General features: G+C 58.5%; 1 protein-coding gene across 4 annotated transcripts; it reads left to right on the top strand.

Annotated features, from left to right (window-relative positions):
- Positions 1 to 12,330: 12,330 nt before the first annotated feature.
- Positions 12,331 to 22,651, top strand: LOC138731688 (calcium/calmodulin-dependent protein kinase type IV-like). Of its 4 annotated transcripts, none has more exons than XM_069877777.1 (12): positions 12,331 to 12,349; positions 12,808 to 12,935; positions 16,236 to 16,314; positions 16,587 to 16,649; positions 19,310 to 19,392; positions 19,554 to 19,626; positions 19,952 to 20,042; positions 20,125 to 20,199; positions 20,416 to 20,491; positions 20,634 to 20,760; positions 20,877 to 21,029; positions 21,384 to 22,651. In XM_069877777.1, exons 2-12 carry the CDS (start codon positions 12,838 to 12,840, stop codon positions 21,606 to 21,608), a joined length of 1,143 nt encoding a protein of 380 aa, XP_069733878.1. In that variant the 5' UTR covers positions 12,331 to 12,349; positions 12,808 to 12,837; the 3' UTR covers positions 21,609 to 22,651. The 4 variants fall into 4 exon arrangements, with proteins under 4 accessions (XP_069733878.1, XP_069733879.1, XP_069733880.1 ...); XM_069877778.1 differs by having other exon boundaries at positions 12,345 to 12,349; positions 12,805 to 12,935; XM_069877779.1 differs by lacking the exon at positions 12,331 to 12,349 and having other exon boundaries at positions 12,853 to 12,915.
- Positions 22,652 to 23,565: the final 914 nt, after the last annotated feature.

The raw sequence follows: 23,565 nt of genomic DNA, 5'->3' as shown, positions 1-23,565 counted from the left end.
GGCTGGGCTGGGGGGGCTCAGCCCTCAGCCGGTGGGAGAAAGCCCCGGCGCTGGGGTAGAAGGGGCAGGAGGGTGGGCAGGGGGGCAGAGAACCCCGTCTTTTTCTCCCCCTGCCCAGCAGAGCCCCGAATCCCTCCCCAGCCTCAATCCTAAGCATTAATCTATAATAATAAGGAGCCACCCAGCCGGCGTGCCAGGCAATAAGATGCGCACCAGAGGGCTGGAGTGAATCCATTTCCCTCTTTCGTGACTGATGATCCATTGTCACCGGCTCGGGGTCCCCAGAGGGGCCGGGACACAGCAGCTCCTCACTGCAGCCGTACCGGGACTGCGGCCCCATCCTTGTGCGGCACACGACATGCATCCCATCAGGAATTTTCAGCTGAAAGAGGGGAGATTGAGATGAGATCTTAGGCAGAAATGTTTTGCTGTGAGGGTTGGGGGGTCCTTGACCGAGGGTGCCCAGAGCAGGGGTGGCTGCCCCATCCCTGGAGGGGTTCAAGGCCAGGCTGGATGGGGCTTGGAGCCCCTGATCCAGTGGGAGGTGTCCCTGCCCGTGGCAGGGGGTGGAATTGGATGGGCTTGGAGGTCCCTTCCAGCTCAAACCTTTCCATGAGTCGATGAATCGCAGCACATGGCAGGATCTGCTCCCTTCCTCGCTGGGCAGCAAAGGGTAAAAGAAAGAGTAGGAGCAAGAGGAAAATGTAGCAGAGACCCAGCAAAGCCCCCCAGGTCTGGGAAAGCCGGGGCTGAGCCGGTGGGGGTTTTGCTCTATCGGTCAATCAATCAATCAGGAATAAAGCACGGGTATTGATCAGGGAAGATGGCTTTTCAGGGGCTGGGTAATGGAAATACGCATCTGGAGACAGTCAGATGGAACAGCGGTCACTGCTCCAAGGAGACACCAGCCTGGTCTGCAGGTGGAGAAACCTTGTGGCCAGAGCTGCCCTCGCTCAGGTCCCGGAGCGGCCGAACCCCCTCGGAGCTGGTGCTGGTGCCGGGGGACGCAGCCGCCTCGAGGTGAGGAGCATCCAGGTGCCACCATGGTCCCCCAAGCCCTCCCTCTGGTGCAGGGACCAGGGATGGGGACAGGGCATCCTCCCGCGTCCCCTCCTTCCCCTCCCCTTCTGATAATCCTATTTTTGAACCAGGGGATTAGGATCAATACTTCACTCCTAATGCTGTGGTAATACAGTGTTACACCGCCAGCGCCAGTTCCCTGCTGAAACACTTAAGGTAGTTTAAACCCATTTGTGCCGGGAAGTGCTGGGAATTCACAACGAGCTCCTTGCACGCCGAGGCAGAGCCAGGCTGGGCACCGCGCTGGGTGCCCGACAAACCCAGCCCTGGGCGCCCTGGGACCCCCGAGGGGGCTGAGCTGCGGGAAGGGGCGTCGGGGCCACCGCTGTGACCTCTGCAGCCACCGCCACGAGGGATGTGCCTGCAAGGGCCTCTCTGGGCCTGCTTGGGGCAGTGGAGCCCTCGTGCGAGCATCCCTCGTGCGAGCATCCCTTGTGCGAGCATCCCTTGCACAAACACCTTTGAGCAAGCATCCCTCATGCGAGCATCACTCAAGTAATCAGCTCAGTGCAAGCACCACTCGAGCACTCACATGAGTGGAAAAACCTGGTGCAAGCATCCCTCGTGCAAGCCTCACCTGAGCAATCACTTCAGTGCGAGAACCCCAGTGCAAGCGTCCCTCGTGCATGCATCCTTTGTGCAAGTGCCCCCAACCCAGACCCCCTCCACACAAGGATCTCTTGAAAGCATCCCTCGCACAAGCACCCCTTGTGCAAGGGGCAGCCCAGGCACCCACGTGTGGGGCAGAGTCGGGGTCACCCAAACTCGGAGGCCACAGCGGTTTGCACGAGGCGTGCTTGTGCGAGGGCGCCCGGGCAGCCCCTCTCTGGCCGGGGGCCCGGGGGATCCTGTCCATCTTTCACTCCAAATTGGCTGCGGGGTTTGGAGGCGAACTCCCAGGGAATAGAAACACAAATATTTCCATCCAGCGCTATAATTATGAATTAGAACAAAGCTCTGTCTTTATTAGGTGCTAATAGAGATAAAGGGGGTTTGAAATGCAAGGCACAGCTCTGGAAATGCTAATTCACCCGGAGCCCTTCCTCGCTCCCCAGACCCCAGAGAACCCAGGTTTCAAGGCAACTCCTCACCAGGAAAAAAACCCAGCCAAGCAAACTCCAAGAAGCCACCACGGCAACCAAATTCATTTTTGGTTTGCGACACGGCGGCTCCGATGCAGCCCTGCCTCAGCGAACCCAGCGATGGGTGGGAGCGGGGACACGGCGAGGGGAGCGGGGACAGCGAGGGGCTGGGCAGGCACAGGGGCTGCAGCGAGGGTTTGTGCAGGTACACAGATATTGCAGCGCATCACGGTGCGGCATGCGCTGGTGCACACAGATATTGCAGCACAAACACATCGCAGCGTGTGCTGCTGCACACAGGTATTGCAGCACATGCACATTGCGGAGTGCGCTGGTGCTCACAGGCATCGCAGCGCACGGTGCAGCACACACTGGTGCTCACAGGTTGCAGCACATGCACATTGCAGGGTGCACTGGTGCACAGAGACATCGCAGCACGTGGTGTGGCACACACTGGTGCTCACAGGTTGCAGCACATGCACATTGCAGGGTGCACTGGTGCTCACAGACATCGCAGCACGTGGTGCGGCACACGCTGGTGCTCACACGGTGCAGAGCACGCGCAGCACTGTGGCCGTGCCCTCCCTGTGCCCACGTCTGCCCTTCCTGGGGCACCGACGTGGGCCAAAGGTGAATTGCTGCCCCAGGAAAGGCCAGACGGGCTCCCAGTGGCAGCTTTCGGATCTCCAGCGCGGTGGGGAGAGCTCGGCCTCCCCTCGCCCACCCAGGACCCCCAGCCCGAGCCGGCCAGGAGGTGACCCCGGCAGCAGAGCCCCTGGGCCAGCTCAGCCTTCAACAGGGCTGGAAGAGCCTAAAAGCCTCCAAGGTGGGTTCTTAGGGACATGAGAAGCACAGATGTGGCTCGCACCCATCCCGCCTTCTGCAGCCACGCCATCACTCTCAGCTCCCGTCAGCTCACGGTTCCTCTTTTCCAGGGAAATCCTCTCTCCTGGCACAGTCCGAGCCATGGTTTGTTCACCAGTCGGTGTGCGAAGCCCCTCACCCCCTGCCCCGGTGCCCCCATCCCTCTCCCTGTCCCCCCAAATATCTATTTTCCCATTTTCTCCCATATCGATTTGCAATCTGGTGCAAAGAAACAAGACAATCCCGGCTGAGCCAGCCTGGCTCTCTCGGCCGAAAATCCCTGACATTCCAGGCTGTCCAGTTTATGGGGTGTGGGAGGAGGGGGGCACGGGGGCTGCTCCCCTCCACCTGTGGGTTCCCTTGGCATCTCCTGGGTGATTCGAGGCTGCAAACCCCATCTCGGGGTGTTTCCCCAGGGCAGGGGGTGCTGGGGGGTCCCTCACTTCCCTGCCTGTTCTCAATCCGGTTCTCGGCGATGCTGAGCTCCCTGGAGGGGCTGCAGGATGCTGATGGACCCAGCAGCGTGGGTCGAATCCTGCGCTGGAATAAATGGGTCTCATCCCTCCAGGCAGCGCTGACAGGTTACACCGGTAAGGTAAGGATCCGACCCTCTGCGCTCGGAGTGGTTTTCAATTAAAACACAAATATCCCGTAATAGCCCACAGAGGGGTTTTTATTTCCTTCCCGTTTTTATTTTTTTTGTTAATAAATCTATTATGAGGAGCTTAGAGATGTATGTAAAACCGGCGAGGGACGATTGGAGGATTAGGGAGCGGCGCTGTCCTGGTGTGACAGCAAAGCAAAGAAAATCCTGCCAGGGCTGGGAAGGGGACGCAGCGTCCAGCCGGGGGGCTGGAGCAGGGCTGGGGGGTCCAGAAACACCAGAGAAACCCCCGTGGGGGCAAAGCGGGGGTCCCGGGTCCAACCCTCCCTCCTGGGGCAAGCGGATGCATCCTCCCCGCCCGCTCCCTGCCTGCTCGCATCCAGTTTAGCATAAAAGTCATTTTGTTTTGGGCCCCCTCCCTGCTCATTTCCAGGCTGATAACGGTCCTGAGCATCAGGGAAACCCCCCGGCTGGGGATGGGTAGCTGTGCGGGGTGAGCAGCGTTTAACCCCCTCCGCTAAGGAAAATTGGCTTGTTTACCATTTTCCTGACCCCAAAAAAGACAATGAAATTGTGCACGAAACCAATAGATTTTAGCCACATGCCTGCAGAGAGAGGCGATATAAATAAAATACAGATTGGGATTCATGCGGTGGCGACGGGGAATGGATTCGGCGCGTGAGAGGGGAGATGCCAAGGCTGCCGAGGCTTTGGGATGGGACAACCCCTCGTCCTGCGTGCACCTTGCAGTGATGCTCGCGGTGATGCTCACGGTGCCTTTTTGGGGACCAGATCCTGGAGAGGGTCCCGTAGGGCTGAGCCCGGAGTGAAAACCCCACGGTCTGGGCAGCGCGGGGTCTGAGCCTTGTGGGCAGCAAGAGGAGAGCTGCCTGGGCCACTGAGCATCCCCAGGAGTGGGGCAAGGTCAGAGGTCTTTTCAGCTGAAAGAGGGGAGATTGAGACGGGATTTTAAGGAGAAATGTTTTGCTGTGAGGGTGGGGAGGCCCTGGGTGCCCAGAGCAGGGGTGGCTGCCCCATCCCTGGAGGGGTTCCAGGCCAGGTTGGATGGGGCTTGGAGCCCCTGATCCAGTGGGAGGTGTCCCTGCCCATGGCAGGGGTGAGACGGGATGGGATTTGAGGTCCCTTCCAACCCGCTGCTGAGGGAGAGAGGCTGCAGCTCCGCAGGCTCAGGGTGTGGACACAGGGGTACCCAGAGCATCCCTGGGATGGCTCATCCCGCATCCCTACAGTGGGTACCAAGCTGGCACCCCCAGAGCCCCTGCTCATCCTCTTGCTTTAACGCACCACATCTATTTATTCTGCTCCTGTAACTGTAAAATTGATTTCCTTGCAACAAGACGCTTGTCTTTCACTACTGAACGCACCCAAATGCTCTAACATAAGACACTGGCAATTTTTAATTAGTTTCCTTTATACCTCTTGCCTCCCCGAGCAGGGATGTGGAACCGGAACAGGGGAGCCCAAAAAGGAGCAGGATCCAGAGGTGACAAAAGCACTTTTTCTTCTTGAGATGATTATTAATAATACATGTTGTTCACCTAACGAGGCAGGAACACGGGCGGGCAGGGGTAAGCGGCAGCGGGCGCAGGGAGGTGATTAGTGCATCTTTAGCTGCAAGGCTGGAGAAGCAGCTTTAACCACCATAAGCTTTAAATACGAGCTCAGAGCAGCTCCTCGCTGCCTGACCCCCTCCCTGCCTGCACCCAAACCCTCCCGGCTCTGCCGATCGCGTCCCCAGCACCGCGTAACCACGAGCTGCGGGTCCTCACCCTGCTGGGCTGCACCCCAGGCCCTGGTGGCCAGGAGCCCAGCCGAGGTGGCCACCCCTGCGCGGGGGGATGAAGGGGTTGGGAGCCCCTCAAAGAGGAGCCACAAACCTAGGTGGCTGCTGTCAGCAAAGGCCTAATTGAAAGAGCCACGCTTCCCATCACGCCCCGCTGATAACGAGCCCAGGGTTATTAAAGCCTTCCTGGCTGGTTTGCTGCTCTGTCAGGCTCTCTCTCTTCTCACCCTCTGCCCGCGCACCCACAGCTGCATGGGGGGGGCTGTGACCCCCAGGGATGGAGGGTCCTGCAGACACCCTGTCCCCCAACGGGAGCTGCACCAGGGTCCCAGGAGGCCTCTGACGATGCTCCGGGGATGCTTGCAGGTGAGGTGCCAGCACCGTGTGTCCTTCACCAAAGCCCTGGATAGGGTCACTTCTGGTTCTCCCAAGTGTTCCCAGCTGGAAAATCCCCCTGGCACCCCCAGCCCGCTGAGAGAGTGGGGGTTGTTCAGCCTGGAGAAGAGAAGGCTTTGGGGAGACCTTAGAGCAGCTTCCAGTACTGAAAGGGGCTCCAGGAAAGCTGGGGAGGGGCTCTCAATCAGGGAGGGTGGGGATAGGATGAGGGGGAACGGTTTCCAGCTGAAAGAGATGAGATTAAGAAGGGATCTTGGGAAGAAATGTTTTGCTGTGAGGGTGGGGAGGCCCTGGGTGCCCAGCACAGTGGTGGCTGCCCCATCCCTGGAGGGGTTCAAGGCCAGGTTGGATGGGGGGCTTGGAGCCCCTGATCCAGTGGGAGGTGTCCCTGCCCAGGGCAGGGGTGGCACTGGATGGGCTTTGGGGTCCTTTCCAACCCAAACCATCCTGTGATTCTATGATTCTGTGATTCAAGCCCCTCTCCAGCGACAGGGGAGCACACGGACACACGGACGCGTGCGCCTCAACGAGCCGCTCGAGAAAAAAGTTAACGGAGGGGGCCGGAAAAAAAGGGGAAGAGAAAAAAAAAAAACAGGGGAAAAATAGCAAAGGAAAGTCCTGCAGTCTTTTGCCTTGTCAGTTCTCCGTCTGCTGTCACTCAGCCGCCGAATTCTCCTTCAAGTTGTCATAGCGAGGCTGGCGGGGATTATGCCGAGGCTCTGTCCAGAATTGATTCATGTGGAACGCGTGCTTGACGAGCGGAACCGCTGGTGTGAGCGGGAGCCGCTGAGACCCCCTATTTTCCCACCTTCCTCACACAATCTGGTATTGTTTGGCCGCAGCCTTAGTGATCCCTGCGCCGGGGCTGTGACTGACACAGCTTTGAGGCTCTAAGGCGTATTTTGAATTTCTAAAACCTCTCAGGAAGTCCCCGGGGTGCCTTCTGCCATTGTCTTGTTTCTCCTTCGCCTTTTTCCCTTTCCACCCCAAACTCCTCCTGCCTCCCCCGCCGCCTCCTCCCCCTTTCCTCCCCCTAATTCCAAGCCCTGCGATCCCTACCACAACCAAGCTTTTCCTCCCCCTCCGTGTTGACGCTCTGACTCTCTCTGGAGCTGCTCAGCCCATTCGCAAACACGATTTCCTGTAAGAAAAAACTAAATAAAGCTCTAAAAGTTCCCAAATCCTTGATCCGCCGCGGAGAAGCAGGGCTTTACTTGTTTGCTTTTAATCAGCTGATACAAACCTCCGAGATGTGTTGAAAAATAATAACAGAGATAAATCTTTCACCTAATCTATCGCACGCTTGCGTCCGTCCTGCCGCCTGCTCCGCTCTGGCCACCTGTGACCCTCCATCCCAGCCAGGGCTGAGCAGAGGGATGGTCCCACATGGAATCCTGGAATGGTTTGGGCTGGAAAGGACCTCCAAGCCCATCCAGTTCATGGGCAGGGACACCTCCCACTGGGTCCTGTTGCTCCAAGCCCCATCCAGCCCGGCCTTGGATACCGCCAGGGATGGGGCATCAGGAGGAGTGGTTCCCATCCTGGACAAGCGTTTCCACCAGAATTCCCAAAGCAGAAAGTCCTGGGCTGTCCCCAGCGCAGGGTTGGGGCTCTGCTATCCCCACCTTGGGTTTTCACACACCGGGACCACCGTGCCGGTGCTTCCCTGTCCCCTCCTGGCTCCCAGCGTCTCCTGGGCTCGGCACTATATAACCATTTCCCATTTCCAGTCTTAATCTTATAAGAATGAATTGAGAATGACCAGCGTAAATACACAGGTGCCACTGGGAGCAGAAACCACTCTTTAATCTCAGATATGAAAACAATTCCCTGCTCCGCTCGCTAGCAATCAGCAAGTGCTATCAGTGCCGCGCTCTCCCCGGGAACAGGAGAGCTTATAAATATGAATTAGTGCAGAGAAAATCTACTCTCTTACCTAAAGCTAAATGTTATCTGGGTCCCTTTCCAGCAGTGGCTGACATTTCCAGAGTGCTTTTAGTCACATCTGCGGGAAGACAACTCATTTCTTGTTTTAAAAAAAGAAAAAAGAAGGAGAAGGGAGAGAAAGAGGAGCCAGGAGGAGGACGAGCGGTGGCGTGGGGAGATGCTGCCTTTGTTTAAAGAGGGAAATGCTGAATGCTTGAGTCTCCTCTGGGAGAGGAGAGATGCTGGGTGGGCTCTGTCCCAGGGAAAGGATGGAGCGGGAAAAGCCCGCGGGCAGCGGCGCGATGTGGTCCCGTCTGAGCGAGGGCTCGGAACGCGGTGCTGGTGGCTTCGGCATCAAGCAGCCCCAGGGTCCCATTTGGGGGGACGTGGGGAGCAGAGACCCCGCACCTCGGCACAGGAGCCCCCAGCCCCAGCACGGAGCCACTGGAGCTCAACCAGGGGAGCCTGAGAAGGGCCAAATCCTGCAGGGATTTGCAGGACAGCAGATCTCCCCATGATGCCTCTGCCCAGGGTCTTGGTGAGCTGCGGCCGAGCACCTCCTGCACAGCTGGAGAGGCACATCTGGACCGAGAGCAGGAGTCGGTGCCTAAAACAGAGCTGGGAGCAGCCCCAGAGACCCCCGGCAAGGGGGAGGTTCAGCACCCGTGGCCTGTGCTGCCCTGCCAGATCTGGGGAAACTGAGGCACGGCACGGGAGGTGCCGCTGAGGGCATCTCCTTGTAGAGAGGGGAGAGTGTGAGGAAGGCGGTGGGGGGTCCCGGGCACCTCCAGCAGCAGGAGCTCAGCCCCAGCAGCACGTCCCAGTTACGGGACTCGCTCCGCGTCCCAGCTGGCCGTGTCTCTCCTTGCCTCTCCCACCTTTGCACGAGGGACCCTGACCCGCTGCCACCACATCCCAAAGGGCCCTGGGCCTCCGCAGGCTGGCGGGGAAGGATACGGCCCCACAGCAGGTGTGCGAACCCCATCCCTCCTCCCTCCCGCGCGTCGCCTGGCTCTGATCCCGCTCCCTGCGCGCGCTGGCCTCTCACCGCAAACATATCTGCGAGGGAAGGAACTACAGACCACGCGAGTCTCTAATGGGATGCTTAAGCCGTCTTTTAGGTTTTTAATGAGCGGTTCCTGGCAGGAATGCTAAACATCACTAGGTAGACAGACCTGCCTCGCAGTCGGGCGCGCGATGTGTTTCTGTGTCCTTGTCTGGCTTAAGTGAGCTCTGACCTCATTTGCTTCGCGCCATTCAATTAACAAGGCGAGCGGCGCTGGGGAGGGGGGGGATGCCTGGGGGGAGTTTAAACGTATGTATTAATTTCCATTTTATGTTCCAAACAATTGAGCATCGCTCGGCGGCGAGAGGCAGCAGCCGACCCTTCTCCTGGGTACCATTCCCAGCCGCTGCTCTTCCTTGGGTGAATCCCAACTCTTCCTTTGCTGCAAACCCCAACACCAGCGATTTGTGGGGTTCAGGGGGTCCCCATTCCAGCTTTGCCTTCCCATCCCCATCCCAGGGATGGACCCGCGCCCCGCGGTGCTTCTGCTCGTGTCCCTCCATCTTGTGCTTCATCCGGAACGCCGACGGCTGCGCCATGATTTGGGAAAAGGGCAAGAGGAGAGCGACGCTTCCTGGGATGGTGAAAAAAAGTGACTTCAGGCACTGAAATTTATGCCGCTCTGAAATGGATTTTCTTCCAGTGTAATGAGAGAACAAAATTATTAATTCCTCTCCCACAGACAAAAGGCTGGAGGCTTCCCTCCAGCCCCATCTTCCCTCCCTGGTGGGGGAACAGGCTGATTCCTGGGGCCAAGTCCCAAGGATCAGCCCAGCCCCTTCCCACAGGCTGGGACCGGGGGTCCTGGCTGGGACTGGGGGGCTGTAGCCCCCCCCTCCTGCAGCTGGGGTGCTGTGGGGTGCTGTGATGTGCAGGGGACCAGGTGGATCGAGCCCCTCACTCCATCCGGCACCCACCCACGGGTGTCCGCCCTCGCCAAGAGGCAAATTCCTGGGGTTCCAAAGGGAAGGGGCTGTCTGTGCTCTTCAAATGCAGCCCCCACCCCCCCACCCCCCACCCCCCCGCTCATCTGAGGGCTGGGAATGAACCGGGGGATTGTGCTTGTTTGGGATGAAGTGATAAATATTAATTACGCCTCTTCCAGCCCACCCTTGTCTCCACAACATTCCAGAACAGGGAGAAATGGAGTCAATTTATTCACTTAGCAGGTCACTCCCTTCAAGAATATCCCTTTCAAAAGAGAACCGCAACCAGACTAGATCAAGCAAGGCTGAGTTTGCCTCCCTCAGATGTGATAAAATATTCTAATAAATACTTGGGAAGCCCATTCCAAGGAGAACATTCTGTGCAGTGACACCTTCATTGCGGGGCCTTTCATGCGGGTCTCCTGTCCAAGCCGTGGGGGTGCAGCTTCCCCGGGACCCCACCAGCATCAGCACCCGTCGGTCCCACAAGAAGGGTCTCTGCCCCATGGGATGCCCTCCCTATTTCCAGTTTCTAATAGCAAAACATAGAAGTCTGCTCCTGGAAAGCGTGGAAAAGAGCCCTGGATAAGGGAGGACAGAGCATGATGCTGAAGACCCCCCAACTCCTCCTGCATTTTTGTGATCAGAGTGGGCATTGCTGGTGTGCTGCGACCTGCGGGCTTGGCCAGGATTGTTTCCTCCCCTCGCATGTACAGGAGAAACCTCCTGCTCGGGTCCTGCTGCTGCAGGGAACCCAAAGCCCTGTGGGGCTCCCTGATAGCGTGGATGGTCCCAGCCACGGGGACAACTGTGCCCTGGCTCTGTCCCCATTCCCACCCCATCCCTGGCCTCACTCCCAATCCCATCGCCTTTCCCATCCCACCCCTGGCTCCATCCCCATTCCCATCACAACCCTATCTCCACTCCTATCCCATCCCTGGCCTCACTCCCAATCCCACCCCAGTCCTATCTCCTTTCCAAACCCATTCCTGGCTCCATCCCAGCCTCACCCTCAATCCCGTCTCAATCCTATCTCCTTTCCCATCCCACTTCTGACTCCATCTCAGCCACACTCCCAATCCCACCCCAGCGTTATCTTTGCTTTCCTCCCACCCCTGGCCCCATTCCCACCCCAGCCCTATCTCTATTCCCATGCCACCCCTGGCCCCATCCCAGCACCAACCCCTTTCCTATCTGCGTTCCCATCCCACCCCTGGCTCTATCCCACCTCCAGTCACCCCCGTCCTATCTCCACTCCCAGCGCAGCCCTGGCCCCATCCCAGACTCAGCTCCAGTCCCACCCCAGTCCTATTTCTATTCCCATCCCATCCTTGGCTCCATCCCAGTCCCATCCAGTGCTATCTCTTCTCCCATCCCAGCCTATCCCTGGCTCCACCCCACCTCCAGTCCCACCCCAGTCCTATTTCCCATCCCATCCCAGTCCCAGAGTCATGTCTCCATTCCCATCCCCTCCCCTCCCATCGTTGGCTCCATCCCAGTCCCACACAGTCCCATCTCTTCTCCCATCCCAGCCCACCCCTGGCTCCATCCCACCTCCAGCCCCATCTCCCCCATCCCGGTCCCCCCCGGCCCTATCCCCGTTCCCCCCGTTCCCCCCGTTCCCCCCGATCCCCCGTTCCCCCCGTTCCCCCGTTCCCCCCAGTCCCCCGTTCCCCCCGATCCCCCCGTTCCCGTTCCCCCCGTTCCCCCGTTCCCCCTAGTCCCCCGTTCCCCCCGTTCCCCCGTTCCCGTTCCCCCCGTTCCCATCCGGCGGGCGGCGGCGCCCCCGTGCGGCGGTTCCGGGCAGCGCCGGGGCCGGGGGTCCCGGCCGGTCCCCCGGGGGGTCCCGGGGCGGGGGGACCCGCAGCGCCGGTCGGCGGGTGCGGGGCTGGGGACGCCGCTCGGGTTGGGGCAGGACGAGCCTCGGGCTCCGGCGCCCCGGGGACGCGCGGCGGCGGCCGGCGGGGGGCGCCGGGGATGCGGCCGGGAGGGTCCCCAGCCCCGGCCCCGCGCCCCCACCTTCCTCTCTCCCGGCATCCCCGCTTCCCGGCATCCCCGCCTCCCCGCACCGCGCGCCCCCGGATCCTCCATCCCCGAGTCCCTCCTTCGTCCATCCGTGAGTCCCCGCATCCCCTCGCTCTGCATCCCAGCATCCTCCATCTCATCCCCGCGTCCCCCCTTCCTCCATCCCCCCTTCCTCCATCCCCGAGTCTCTGCATCCCCCAGCCCTGCATCTCTGCATCCTCCATCCCTGAGTCCCTCCTTCCTCCATCCCCCCTTCCTCCATCCCCCCTTCCTCCATCCTTCCTTCTTCCATCCCCCCTTCTCCATCCCCCTTTCCTCCATCCCTCCTTCCTCCATCCCTGCATCCCTGCATCCCCTATTCCTGAGTCCCCTCTTCCTCCCTCCCTGCCTCCCCGGGCCCCGGCACCGCTCAGCCCCCCGCCGAGCGCCCCCGAGGAGCTGAGCCCCGTCCCCGGCCGTGGGGAGCAGCGGGGCTGAGCCCCCCAGCACCCCCCGACCCCGCAGCCGCCCCGCGCCGGGGATGAGGCAGCGCCCGGGGGGGGACGGCCGCACCGGGCAGCGGCTCCGAAGATAACGGTATGTGCCGGGTCCCCAATCCCACCGGGATAATCCCACCGGGATATTAACGGGGCTGCGGGGACCTGCAGTGGGAGGCGTTGGGGGGCTCCGGGGGGGCAGCTGCAGGAATTAGTGTGCAAATACCCCAAAGCACCGATCGTGGGGCACAGCCGGGGCGCTCGGGGCAGCGTCCGGCTCTGAGGGACCGAGGGAGCCCCAGAAGGACGGGGATGGGGTGGGAGATAAGGGGAGGGTGGGAGCCTGGTGTGAAAAGCTGGGGGGGGCACCACGTAGGCAGCTTTTTTATCTCCAAAAAGGCAGCGTACGTGCTGGTGGGAAGGAGATTTGCGGCTGCAACTTCATCGCGCTCGATAATCCCGAGCGCTGTGTTTTGCTGGGCCATCTGGGCTCCCGCAGGCGCGGGGGCAGCGAGGGGGGGGGGCTGCGGTGATGCTCGAGGCTCCTCTTCCCAGCAGCTGGCGGGAGCTCCTGGTCCCCGGCCCAACATGCCGTCCTCCAAGACCGGCAGCGAGTACTGGATCGATGGGTCCCACCGCGAGGCCGCCCTGGAAGATTTCTACGTCGTAGGCCCTGAGCTGGGACGGTACCGGCTGCTGGGGGGTGGCAGGGGCTGGCGAGGGGCAGGAGCCCTCCTGGCAGCAGGAAACCAGGGAGGGATGGAGGGATGCAGGGGAAGGATGGAGGGATGCAGGGGAAGGATGGAGGGATGCAGGAGAGGGATGGAGGGATGCAAGGATGCAGGAAGCAATGGAGGGATTCAGCAAGGGATGCAGGGATGGATGAAGGGCTGGATAAGAAGGAGAATGGAGGAAGACCCAGTCCTCAAACATAAGCCTGGGCGCCTTGGCATTTTCCCAGCCCTTGTGGGGCCCTCAGGAAGCCACAGCCAGGGGACCCCGGGGCCGGTGCCAAGCGCCTGCGGGCGCAGGAGGCGGCTGGTGCCACAGGGGCCACGGTGCATCCTGGAGGTGCCCAGACCCAGCTCCCACGGAGGAGAGCAGCACAGCTTTCACTTAGCACCAATGCTACCTGAGCCGGATCACAAGGTCAGATCCTGCTGTGGCCTTAGAAGCCACGGGGAGCAGGGGATGGATGGAGGGAGCCGTCCTGGTGGCTGTGCTGGTGCCTGATGTGCGCTGGGGGGGACTCGGAGCAGCCTCAGGGCTGCTCTTGGCTGTTGCAGCATCCTCTGAGCAGCATCCTCTGAGCAGCAGCATCCAGGCTGCTCTCCAGCTTGGCCGCAGACTCGCACCATCCTCCCCACGGGCAGGTCCTGGCACTTGACAGGCTGCACGTGCCCCCACCACCAGCCCAGGCTCCCTCTGCAGATCCCATTGTTCAACATTTTCCAGTTCATCTGTAAAGCAAATGCAATTATCTCCTGTCGCAGTCAAGGTTGATCGAGGATATTTATTTGAAGCCTTAAGCTGCAGCAAGCGGTGGCCGCTGGGGCCGGCGGGGCAAGGGGCTCGGGCGTAGCGAATGCCGGCGTGAATCCAACCGCTGCCGTAATTGGGAAGGCGCGAGGGGCAGCCAGCACCGTGCACGGACACAGCAGGCTCGCTGAGTCCAAGGAGCAACCCTGACACCTCCTAAGTGGCGAGCCGAGGGCTTCTAAACAATCCTGTTAGCAGCAGGAATCAGGCTGCAAATTGCCTGTGTGGGAAGGAAGCGCAGGAAGGACACGGAGCTGTGGGAGCGAGTGCAGAGGAGACCACAGAGATGATCCGAAGGCTGAAGAACCTCCTGTGTGAGGATGGGCTGGGAGAGGTGGGGTTGTTCAGCCTGGAGAAGAGAAAGCTCCAAGGAGACCTTAGAGCAGCTTCCAGTGCTGAAAGGGGCTCCAGGAAAGCTGGGGAGGGGCTCTCAATCAGGGATAGGATGAAGGGGAATGGTTTTGATCTGAAAGAGGGGAGATTGAGATGAGATCTTGGGAAGAAATGTTTTGATGTGAGGGTGGGGAGGCCCTGGCCCAGGCTGCCCAGAGCAGGGGTGGCTGCCCCATCCCTGGAGGGGTTCAAGGCCAGGTTGGATGGGGCTTGGAGCCCCTGATCCAGTGGGAGGTGTCCCTGCCCATGGCAGGAGGGACTGGATGGGCTTTGAGGTCCCTTCCAACCCAAACCATTCCATGATTCTATGAAAAGCTTGCAGGAAGGCGAGAGGTGCTGGGTCCAGGCTGGGGTCTGGCCATGGCGAGGGGGTGGATGGAGGAGGAGGAGTGGGGGCTGCCGGGTCCTGCCCCCACACCCAGGCTGGCTGGGAATCAGGATAATAACCAGGCACCTGCTGCACGCAGAAAGGCAGCAGCAGGGCAGGGCGCTGCTCGTTTACTCTGAACCAGCCGCACAATTGTGACCTGCGCCTGCTGTGAGCTGGTGGGGGCTGAGGGGGCTGCTGCAGCCAGGGGAGATGCTCACGGCTTTTCTTATCGCTAGAAGTGCAATTGCAGCAGTGGTGATTTGGGGTTCCAATTGAAGCCTTCTGCTCATTTTCCTGAGCTGGAGAAGAGAAAGGTGACGGCCACCTCTCCCCACCAAGCCTGAGCAATTTGTTTCTAAATTGCTTTTTATTTGCAAAATATAATTTCCTAGAAAATGCTGAGCAAAAGGAGGAAAATGGTTTTGAAAATGGCCAAGATCCTGACATCCCCAGGCCCCTCAGCATCCCCGTGGTGCCTGGTACCCGGCTCTGCCGTTGCCATGGGAATGAGATTCCCAAGTTCAGCCGGATGAGTTGCAAAATCCTCTCTCATTTTTAAAGCAAATCTCTCTCTCTTTTACGAGAGCACCCCAGGGAGCGCTGCCGGCAGTGTCAGGGCAATCGGCACGTGGGGCTGCAGCAGGAGGCTGGCTTGGGCTTGGTCTTGGGGGAGACTTTGGTGCAAAAGTTGTTGTCCAGTACAGGGATGGCTTTGTGGGGTTGGTGCTTCCTTGGTCTGAGGGCATGGGAAGAGAGGGATGCCGTGCGCCTCAAGGCAGAGCCTGAACTCAGTCCCAGAAGACAGCGAAACCAAAGAGCAATAAAGTGTGGCCGATTACCTGGGGTGAGAATTAATCTGCTCCAAGGAGCCAGGAATCAGAGATGAAATTGCAAACAAGCCTCATAATGGTCTGCAGCAATGGGTTGATTTCACCGTCCAGTGGTTGGAAACCATTCTTATCCAGCTCTACAAATCACTGGCAGCTGAGGGGCACCACTAGGGGTTTAATGGGAACAATCCCTCCCGTAAGGAGAGGTTTAACCTGGCAGGGAGGTTTTGCAGTGGTGTGGGGGTCACGCCGTGTGCCGTGGCCTCTCCAGGGATGTAGCCGGGGTGGGGATGCTCACAGCATCCCTGGGGTCCACACTGAGGACATCCTTGCGGCTGCAAGCGGGGAGAGGGAAGCTCTGTGCTGTCAGGAAAGCCGATTAAGGATTTAACCCCCCCCCCCGTAGGACTCAGTTTTAATTAAAATGGCTTTAGCTGGGAAAGCTGGAAATGATGCGGGGAGAGGGATGCACAGGGGAGGAGGCCCAGGGAGGGGGATGTGGTGGGGGGAATGCCCAGGGAGGGATGCAGGGGAGGGGGGATGCTCAGAGGGCAGTGGGGGGGATGCTGGAGGGAGGATGCATGGCAAGGGATGCAGGGTGGAAGGAGATGCCAGGGAGGGATGCAGGGGGTGTGGGAAACGCAGATGAGCAGATGCTCAGGGAGGGGGTGCCCAGGGCAGAACCCAGAGCGGGTTGCATGGGGGGTGGGTGCTGAGCTGGGAATGCCCAAGGAGGGATGCATGCTGAGCTCCCAGGGCCTGGTGCTGGTGAAGGCGATGGTGGGGTGCATGGGGGACCCCCTCTTCCATCCCAGCTGCACCCAGGCCACCTCACACACCTCTGCCTTCCACAGGGGAGCCACCTCTGTGGTGTACAGCTGCGAGGAGAAGGGCACGGGGACACCATACGCTGCCAAGATACTGAAGAAGACGGTGAGTGTTGGCGGGTGGGTGGCTGCAGGGGGGTCTCTGCTTTGCTTCCAAAGCAGCTCAGCACCAGGATGGGCACAGGGCCGTTGGTTGGGCATTGCTCCCAAGGGTTGGGGGTCCTGGATGGAGAAAAGCACTGGGGTTTGAGCTGGGGGTGCAGGAGGCTGGGGAAGAGGGGGTACTGGGTGCATGAGAGAGGTCTCTTTGTGGTGGGGGGCGGGACCCAGACCCGACAGCAGAGGTGAAGCCACCTCCATGCAATCTCTGCTTTCCAGATTGACAAAAAGATTGTGAGGACGGAGATCGGGGTCCTGCTGCGGCTCTCACACCCCAATATTGTGAGTACGACCCCATAGGAAGCCCTGCCGGCACCCCATGTCCCCACCGTGCCTTGCAGACAGGTGAACGGGTACCTGGTGCTCACCGCAGCACAATGACTCCCTATTAGCTGCCACCTGGAACTTCTGGTCCTTGCAGTGCCTTTGAGCTTCCCAGCTCTGACAGCGAGGGCCAAGGTCCCCCCCTGCCCTCCCCACTATCCCCTGGCCCGAGATTTCCATTTGGTAAGCAATTTCCATCGAGGAGATCAAATGAATCCCACTGAAAATTGCCCAGCCATAATGAATCCTGCAAGGGGAGATAAAACGCAAGGACGGGGCCGCGGGTGCTGGGTGCTGCATCCCGGTGCGGCCGGCTGCCATTTCTCTTGCTCAGCGCTCCAGGGATAACAGCGGCTCGGCTGGAATGATTTGCAACGCCTGGGAGCGGATCGAATCACCGTCGGTGTCAGCAGAGATGGGGCTGCCGTGTCAGCCCCTCTGCAGTGGCAGGGGGTCCGGGCCACCCCCCTCCATCCATCCACCTCCCAAAAAAGGCTTATTCCTGGCTCTTAGGTCTACTGAGAAATTGCAAGAGCATCTTGGAGACAACCTGAGTTAAAGAAATAATACAAAAAGCCACCTGGGAGCTGCTGCTGCTGGGCGCTGTGGGGTGCGACAGATTCTGCTCCAATTGGTTTTGTAGCTGGAGCATCACTGGGACATCACCAGGACATCCCTGGGACACCACTGGGACGTCATCAGGACATCATCAGGAAATCACCAAGACACCACCAGGATATCATCAGGAAATCACCAAGACACCACCAGGACACTACAGAGATCGCTGGGGCATCATCAGGACATCATCAGGACATCCCTGGGACACCACCTCACCACTGACTGCTGCTCTTTTAAAGCTTTGCTCACCCCCCCGCCAGCCTGCATCACCCATCCTTGGAGCACGAAGGCTTTGCTCTCTGGGGCAGCCCCAGAAGAGATGCCTGGCCCAACCGCCACTATCCAAAACCTGGACGCAAAGAGATGAAGCCAAGAGAAATCCAAAACAACCTGAAAACAGGGATGATGGGGGCAAACACACTGCATCTGGGTTGTCCTCGAGACCCTAGGCCAGCTCAGCATGGAGTGTTTCAACATTTTGTGGCAATGGGATGCCCCTGTCCTTTCCACGGAGATCATTTCCCTGTCCTGGGATGTTTGGGGAGATGCAGGGGCAACAGCCAGGATGGGGATCAGCTGCTCGGAGCTACCCGGGAGGAGGCTCTGCTGACATCAGCCGTGGATGGGGAGCGGCTCTTCCGATGAGTTATCAGCTACACAACATCAAATCCCATTTCTGTCCTCCCTCCTCCTTTCCTCTCCAGGCAGCAGCACCGCAGAGACGTGGAGGAGGAACCAGCTGGAGAGTTTTAATATTTAAATCACTGAGTTTTCTGTAGGGTTCTGCTCACTCCTGAATTCAAGTGGTTTTTCGAAGGAGAGATGCTCTGTTTCATTATTGACGCCGGTGCCATTGATGCGCTCGCTATCGTTCAGCACCAACCTCGACAGCGGCTGATAATAGGATTGTAAACTTTTGAAGTTAATAGGAAAATTATAGTGCTCCCGTGTATTATTATAATGCAATAAGCTGCCACACAGTGTCTCTCACCCTGCGGGGTATCGCGGCTTGTCACCCAGCCTAGGAAGGTAATGATTAAAGCCCCATGAAATTCGCAGTGTCACAAAAGTCTTAAGAAGCGTGAAATTCTCTGTTTTCCATTAAAAAAAAAAAACCCAAACCTTTAAATTGCATTTTGACGTATTCTTAAGAGAGACCTGTAAATTCCAGATGTGCTGCAGCAGCACAAAGGTCTCGTGCAAACAAGCTCACCTTGCCTGGGAGCTAAAAAGCAAGAATCAGGAGAAACTTGGCTTTGTTAGTGCCAAAATGCAAGAATCGGGAGAAAACCAGTTTCTCTAGTGCCTCTTCTGCCAGGAAACAGTCCAAACGACATTTCCAAAAGCACCCATGGAGTCCCATGGCCCTGGTGGCTTTTGCTTCTCTGCAAGTGCAGGATCCATCCCAGGAGGGATGAGAGCAAGGCTCGGCTGCGGATCCCGGTGGGATGCAGGCACCCAAAGTGTCAGCACGGCTGATGAAGCTGCAAAATTAAAAAACTTTCAGTGAGCTCCTCTTCTAACTAATGAGCTTGGAGACACGAAGAGGATAAAGATGCTCTGTGTCCATCTCTTCCCATCCAGCCTGGAGAAGAGAAGGCTCTGGGGAGACCTCAGAGCAGCTTCCAGGATGGAAAGGGGCTCCAGGAAAGCTGGGGAGGGGCTCTGGATCAGGGAGTGCAGGGAGAGGAGGAGGGAGAACTGGTTTCAGCTGAAAGAGGGGAGATTGAGATGAGATCTTAGGGAGAAAAACACCTTCAGGAGGTGTTCAAAGCCAGGTTGGATGGGGCTTGGAGCCCCTGATCCAGCGGGAGGTGTCCCTGCCCATGGCAGGGGTGGGACTGGGTGGGCTTTGAGGTCTCTTCCAACCCAACCTGTTCTATGATTCCCAGCATCATCTCTAACCCCCTGAAAACTCTAGTGGTTGAGTTCTCCTTGCGGCACAGACAGACTCCACATCCCACATCCACATGCTGCATCCCTCCTGTTGCCCCTTTCAGATCAAGCTGAAGGAGATCTTCGAGACGCCCTCCGAGATCGCGCTCATCCTGGAGCTGGTGACGGGAGGAGAGCTTTTTGACAGGTATGCCTGGCCCCGTGATCCCATCCTGGCTCCTAGCGAGGGGAGACAAATCCCACCCTGAGGGTGGGGAGAGGATAAGGATGGAGGAGGCTGATGCACAGCGTGGTTGAGGAGGATGGTGGGTGATCGGGAGCTGCAACGCTGACCCCATGTGCCCACAGGATCGTGGAGAGGGGCTTCTACAGCGAGCGGGATGCGGCCCACGTCGTAAAGCAGATCCTGGAAGCCGTTTCGGTAACGTTCCCCCTCCCACAGCCCCTGGGGACAGCCCGGCGTGGGGGGTCCGTGCGTGGGGCAGGGCTGTCGCTGTGGGGGCTTCACCCTCCAAGATAACCCAGGGAGGGGCATCCAGAGCTGCACCATCCCGAATAACCCCGGGGAGAAGGGCTTGCCTGCTCACCCTCAGCTCTCTGAAGGCATCACTGGTGTCTGGGGGGGATGGAGGAGAGGAGGGTGGAAGGTCAGCGCTGCCACCTGCTCCCTAGTTCTGTGTGAAGCTGATGGGGCTTCCCTGCCCCTTCCCTTCCTTCCCACATCCCCACTTTCTCTCTCTTCATAGTACTTGCATGCAAATGGAGTCGTCCACCGTGACCTGAAGCCGGAGAATCTGCTCTACGCAAACCTGTCCCCCAATGCTCCCCTTAAAATCGGTGGGTTTGTGGGGTCCCCAGGGGAGGGGCTGTGGCATGAGGGGGGATAATGGCACCTCTTGCTTCCCTCTGTCTCTCCAAGGTGACTTCGGGCTCTCCAAGATCGTGGATGAACAGGACACCATGAAAACCGTCTGCGGGACGCCAGGGTACTGCGGTGAGCGTGAGGGAAGAGATGGGGGGTGGGAGGGAGACCCAGGACGCTGCTGCTCGCCTGAGACCACACACAGCTCGATGCAGGGATGGCCAGCGACTGCACTGGGCTCGGGAGACGCTGCCGGCGCTCTGGGGGTGTTTCCTGCACCATGAGGTTCCCACTGCAGCCACGGTGCTCCCCACACCCTTGCATTTGAACCCCAAACTCTGCTTCCAGCTCCCGAAATCCTCCATGGGTGCCCGTATGGCCCTGAAGTGGATATGTGGTCCGTGGGCGTCATCACTTACATCCTGTGAGTAACACTGCTGGGCAGTGAAACCGTGTCGGACAGACGGTTTGGTGCCCCTTGGCCCACCGTGAGCAGCGCAGAGGCCAGCGGAGCTGCGCTGCGGGGACCGGCAACACCGTGCAGCTCCTCTCTCATGTGCCCGCAGGCTCTGTGGCTTCGAGCCCTTCTTCGACCCACGAGGGGACCAGTACATGTACAGCCGCATCCTCACCTGCGACTATGAGTTCATCTCCCCATGGTGGGATGAGGTTTCCCTCAACGCCAAGGACTTGGTGAGCGAGCCAGCGCCAGCGATCCGGGCTGCCGAGTGAGGAACCTTTGGATCGATGCTTGTAAAGATGACAAAACAAGGGGCCTTTGACAAATGAAAGCTTTTTGTTGGTTACAGGTCAGAAAATTGATCGTTCTGGATCCCAAGAAGAGACTGACAGTCTCTCAGGCTCTGGAGCATCCCTGGGTCACTGGGAAAGCTGCTAAATTTGCTCACATGGACAGCACACAGAAGAAAATGGAGGAATTTAATGCCCGTCGGAAACTAAAGGTATGGTGAAAGAGCCCCGTCAGCCCCTGGGGCGGCTTGTGTTCATGTCCAGTGCCACTGGGCTTGAAGGACCCCTGCCCTGAGCTGATAAATGTGCAGCGGTGTGTGACAGCCTGAGGGGGTGGCTCCTTGTGCAGCTGCATCCCAGTGGGCTGCCCAAGGAGGCGGCTGCTGCCGGGAAAAGCCCTGCCCGAGGCAAATGGCTGTGTTTGCCAGCTCCATCCGGCTGAAGAAGTGGGCACAATTGTCCCTTCTGCATGCTCCGGGGGCTTTAGTGCTTCCAGGATGGTATTGAGGGGGAGAAGTCTGCCAAACAGAGGAATAACCACTCGCACTGCTGTGCCTTCGCAACAGGCTGCCATGAAAGCTGTGGTGGCTTCCAGCCGCTTGGGCAACCACGGGCACCACGACTGCTCCCGCAGCGGGCGCAGCCAGGGGGGCTCGCAGGGCACCTGCCTGCCCCAGGGGGTGAGGAACACCAGCTCAGAAGCCACCACCAGCGAGGACCTCAGCGCTTTCCGGAGCGACTGTCCTGCCGTGTCCAAGGTTCCAGTGAACGGCGCCGGCTGCAAAAGCTAATGTGCTCAGCACCACTGCCGGCCCACCACGGCTTTGACAACCAACATCCCACTGACCCTTGGATGCCGGCACCGGGAGAGCCAGAGGAAGCCGGTGGGGGACAGGAGTGCCCTGAGAGTAGGTGTGTGCCAGAAGAACCACATGGTCTGTCGTGTGGAGCATCCTTATTTAGTGTCCTGTTGCCAGTACAGTCGTACCAGGTCGCTGTGAGTGTGTCTGTACGGACTTGACCGAGGAAATGAGGATGGTGACTTGGGTCTTCCAACTAATCAGCAGTTTTGGCCACTGGGGCTTGAAAAGATCCCAAGTGGGGTAAAAATGAGGAGCAAAGAGCAGGAGAAGGATTTCTTTCCCCTTCCCTACAAAAATAGTAAGTTTTGTAAGTTCCTGTAAATAGTCCTGGTGGTCCTCTTCATGGAGAGGAGCAGGCAGTTCTGGATTCTTGCCGGCCATCAATGTCACCTCTACAGTTGCCATCGCACCTGCAGGACCCAGCTGCAATAAACAAGGTTTGTAGGAGCCTCCCAACCCAGCTGTGTGATCCTACCTGGAGAAAAAGGGGTTGACAGTGGTCGTTGTATTATCTCCAGATGACCTCTGCTTAACTGATGCTTTGGATCCACTCCAGTTTCAATTCCTCCCTGTTCGGTCTTGCTGCGGATGTGTGACGGTGGTGGGATTGTCCAGAACCAGGCATGATGGCTCCTCTGGCCATTCCAGGTTACGATTTACATGAGGTGTTTTAATGAAGAGCAATTCAACTCTTTCTACGGCGCATTGTCAGACTCTAACATGTAATGGTGCTGCTGTTTCCTGAGCGAGGACAAGGAGCTGATACATATTTCATCTGGGTTTTATTTAAGACTAATGAACTCAGCTGTCAAACTTCTTTAAAATGACATTTTTAGGCAGTTATTTACCAAGCCACAGGATAAGCGTTTGCAGATTTTAATAATCGGACAAGAGAAGCCATATTATGCGTGGGGGATTATGGAAAGGCAGGCAGCTGCTCCGCAGTCCCAGCTGGCACACTCTGGGTTAGCTGAGCGATGCCCGTGGCTGCACCACTGGTGGTTTGGGAAGGACACACCTAACGCTGGGCTTGGGTGCAGCTGGAGAAGAACGAACGCTGCACACAAGGTTCACGTTTCCAGGATGGGGACACAGGGCCGAGGAGCTGCTGAAGGAGGGACAGGAAACAAAGCTTGAGTTTTGTAGAAGCTGATGCTGCGATTACAAACAGCGGCTGGGCAGAGGGTGGTCAGAGCGTCCAGCAGAGCAGCAGGGAGGCAGATGGAACACGACAGATTCCATATTGACTTACAGCACAAGCACAAATCCCAAAGGCTTCACGCAAGGGCTGATCCATTCCCTGTGCTGCTGTGTGGGGCACTTGTAAAGCCGAATGTAGAGGAGAGATAAAGTGTTCAAGGGAGGGTTTGACTGGAAAATGTGAGGTCTTGACCCAAAATGTGCTTTTTGTTAACTAATGGCCATGCCTTCAATGGGGAAGCAGGTGCACGGGGAGAAAGCTTCAGCAAGGGGGAAGGTATTTTCTTTTCTTTTCGTTGTGCAGATGGGGCCATTGTTTCTTTTTTGTTTTTTTAACATACAGGCTGAACTTTGCCTGTGCAGAACTCCAGCCTTTGTCCTGTGCTGAGGGTGACACTGTCCTCCAGACCCCATGGTGTGTCCCCATTTACTCCAGCAGGGTCAGAACTCCAAATTTAATCAAATCCATAGAATCACGGAATGGTTTGGGTTGGAAAGGACCTCAAAGCCCATCCAGCTCCACCCCCTGCCATGGGCAGGGACACCTCCCGCTGGATCAGGGGCTCCAAGCCCCATCCAACCTGGCCTTGAACCCCTCCAGGGATGGGGCAGCCACCCCTGCTCTGGGCAACCTGGGCCAGGGCCTCCCCACCCTCACAGCAAAACATTTCTCCCCAAGATCTCA

Source organism: Phaenicophaeus curvirostris, chromosome 28, assembly GCF_032191515.1.
Source record: "Phaenicophaeus curvirostris isolate KB17595 chromosome 28, BPBGC_Pcur_1.0, whole genome shotgun sequence".
Lineage (NCBI taxonomy): Eukaryota > Metazoa > Chordata > Aves > Cuculiformes > Cuculidae > Phaenicophaeus > Phaenicophaeus curvirostris.
Note: the sequence above shows the minus strand (reverse complement) of the source record. Positions and strands in the feature narration are given on the sequence as shown.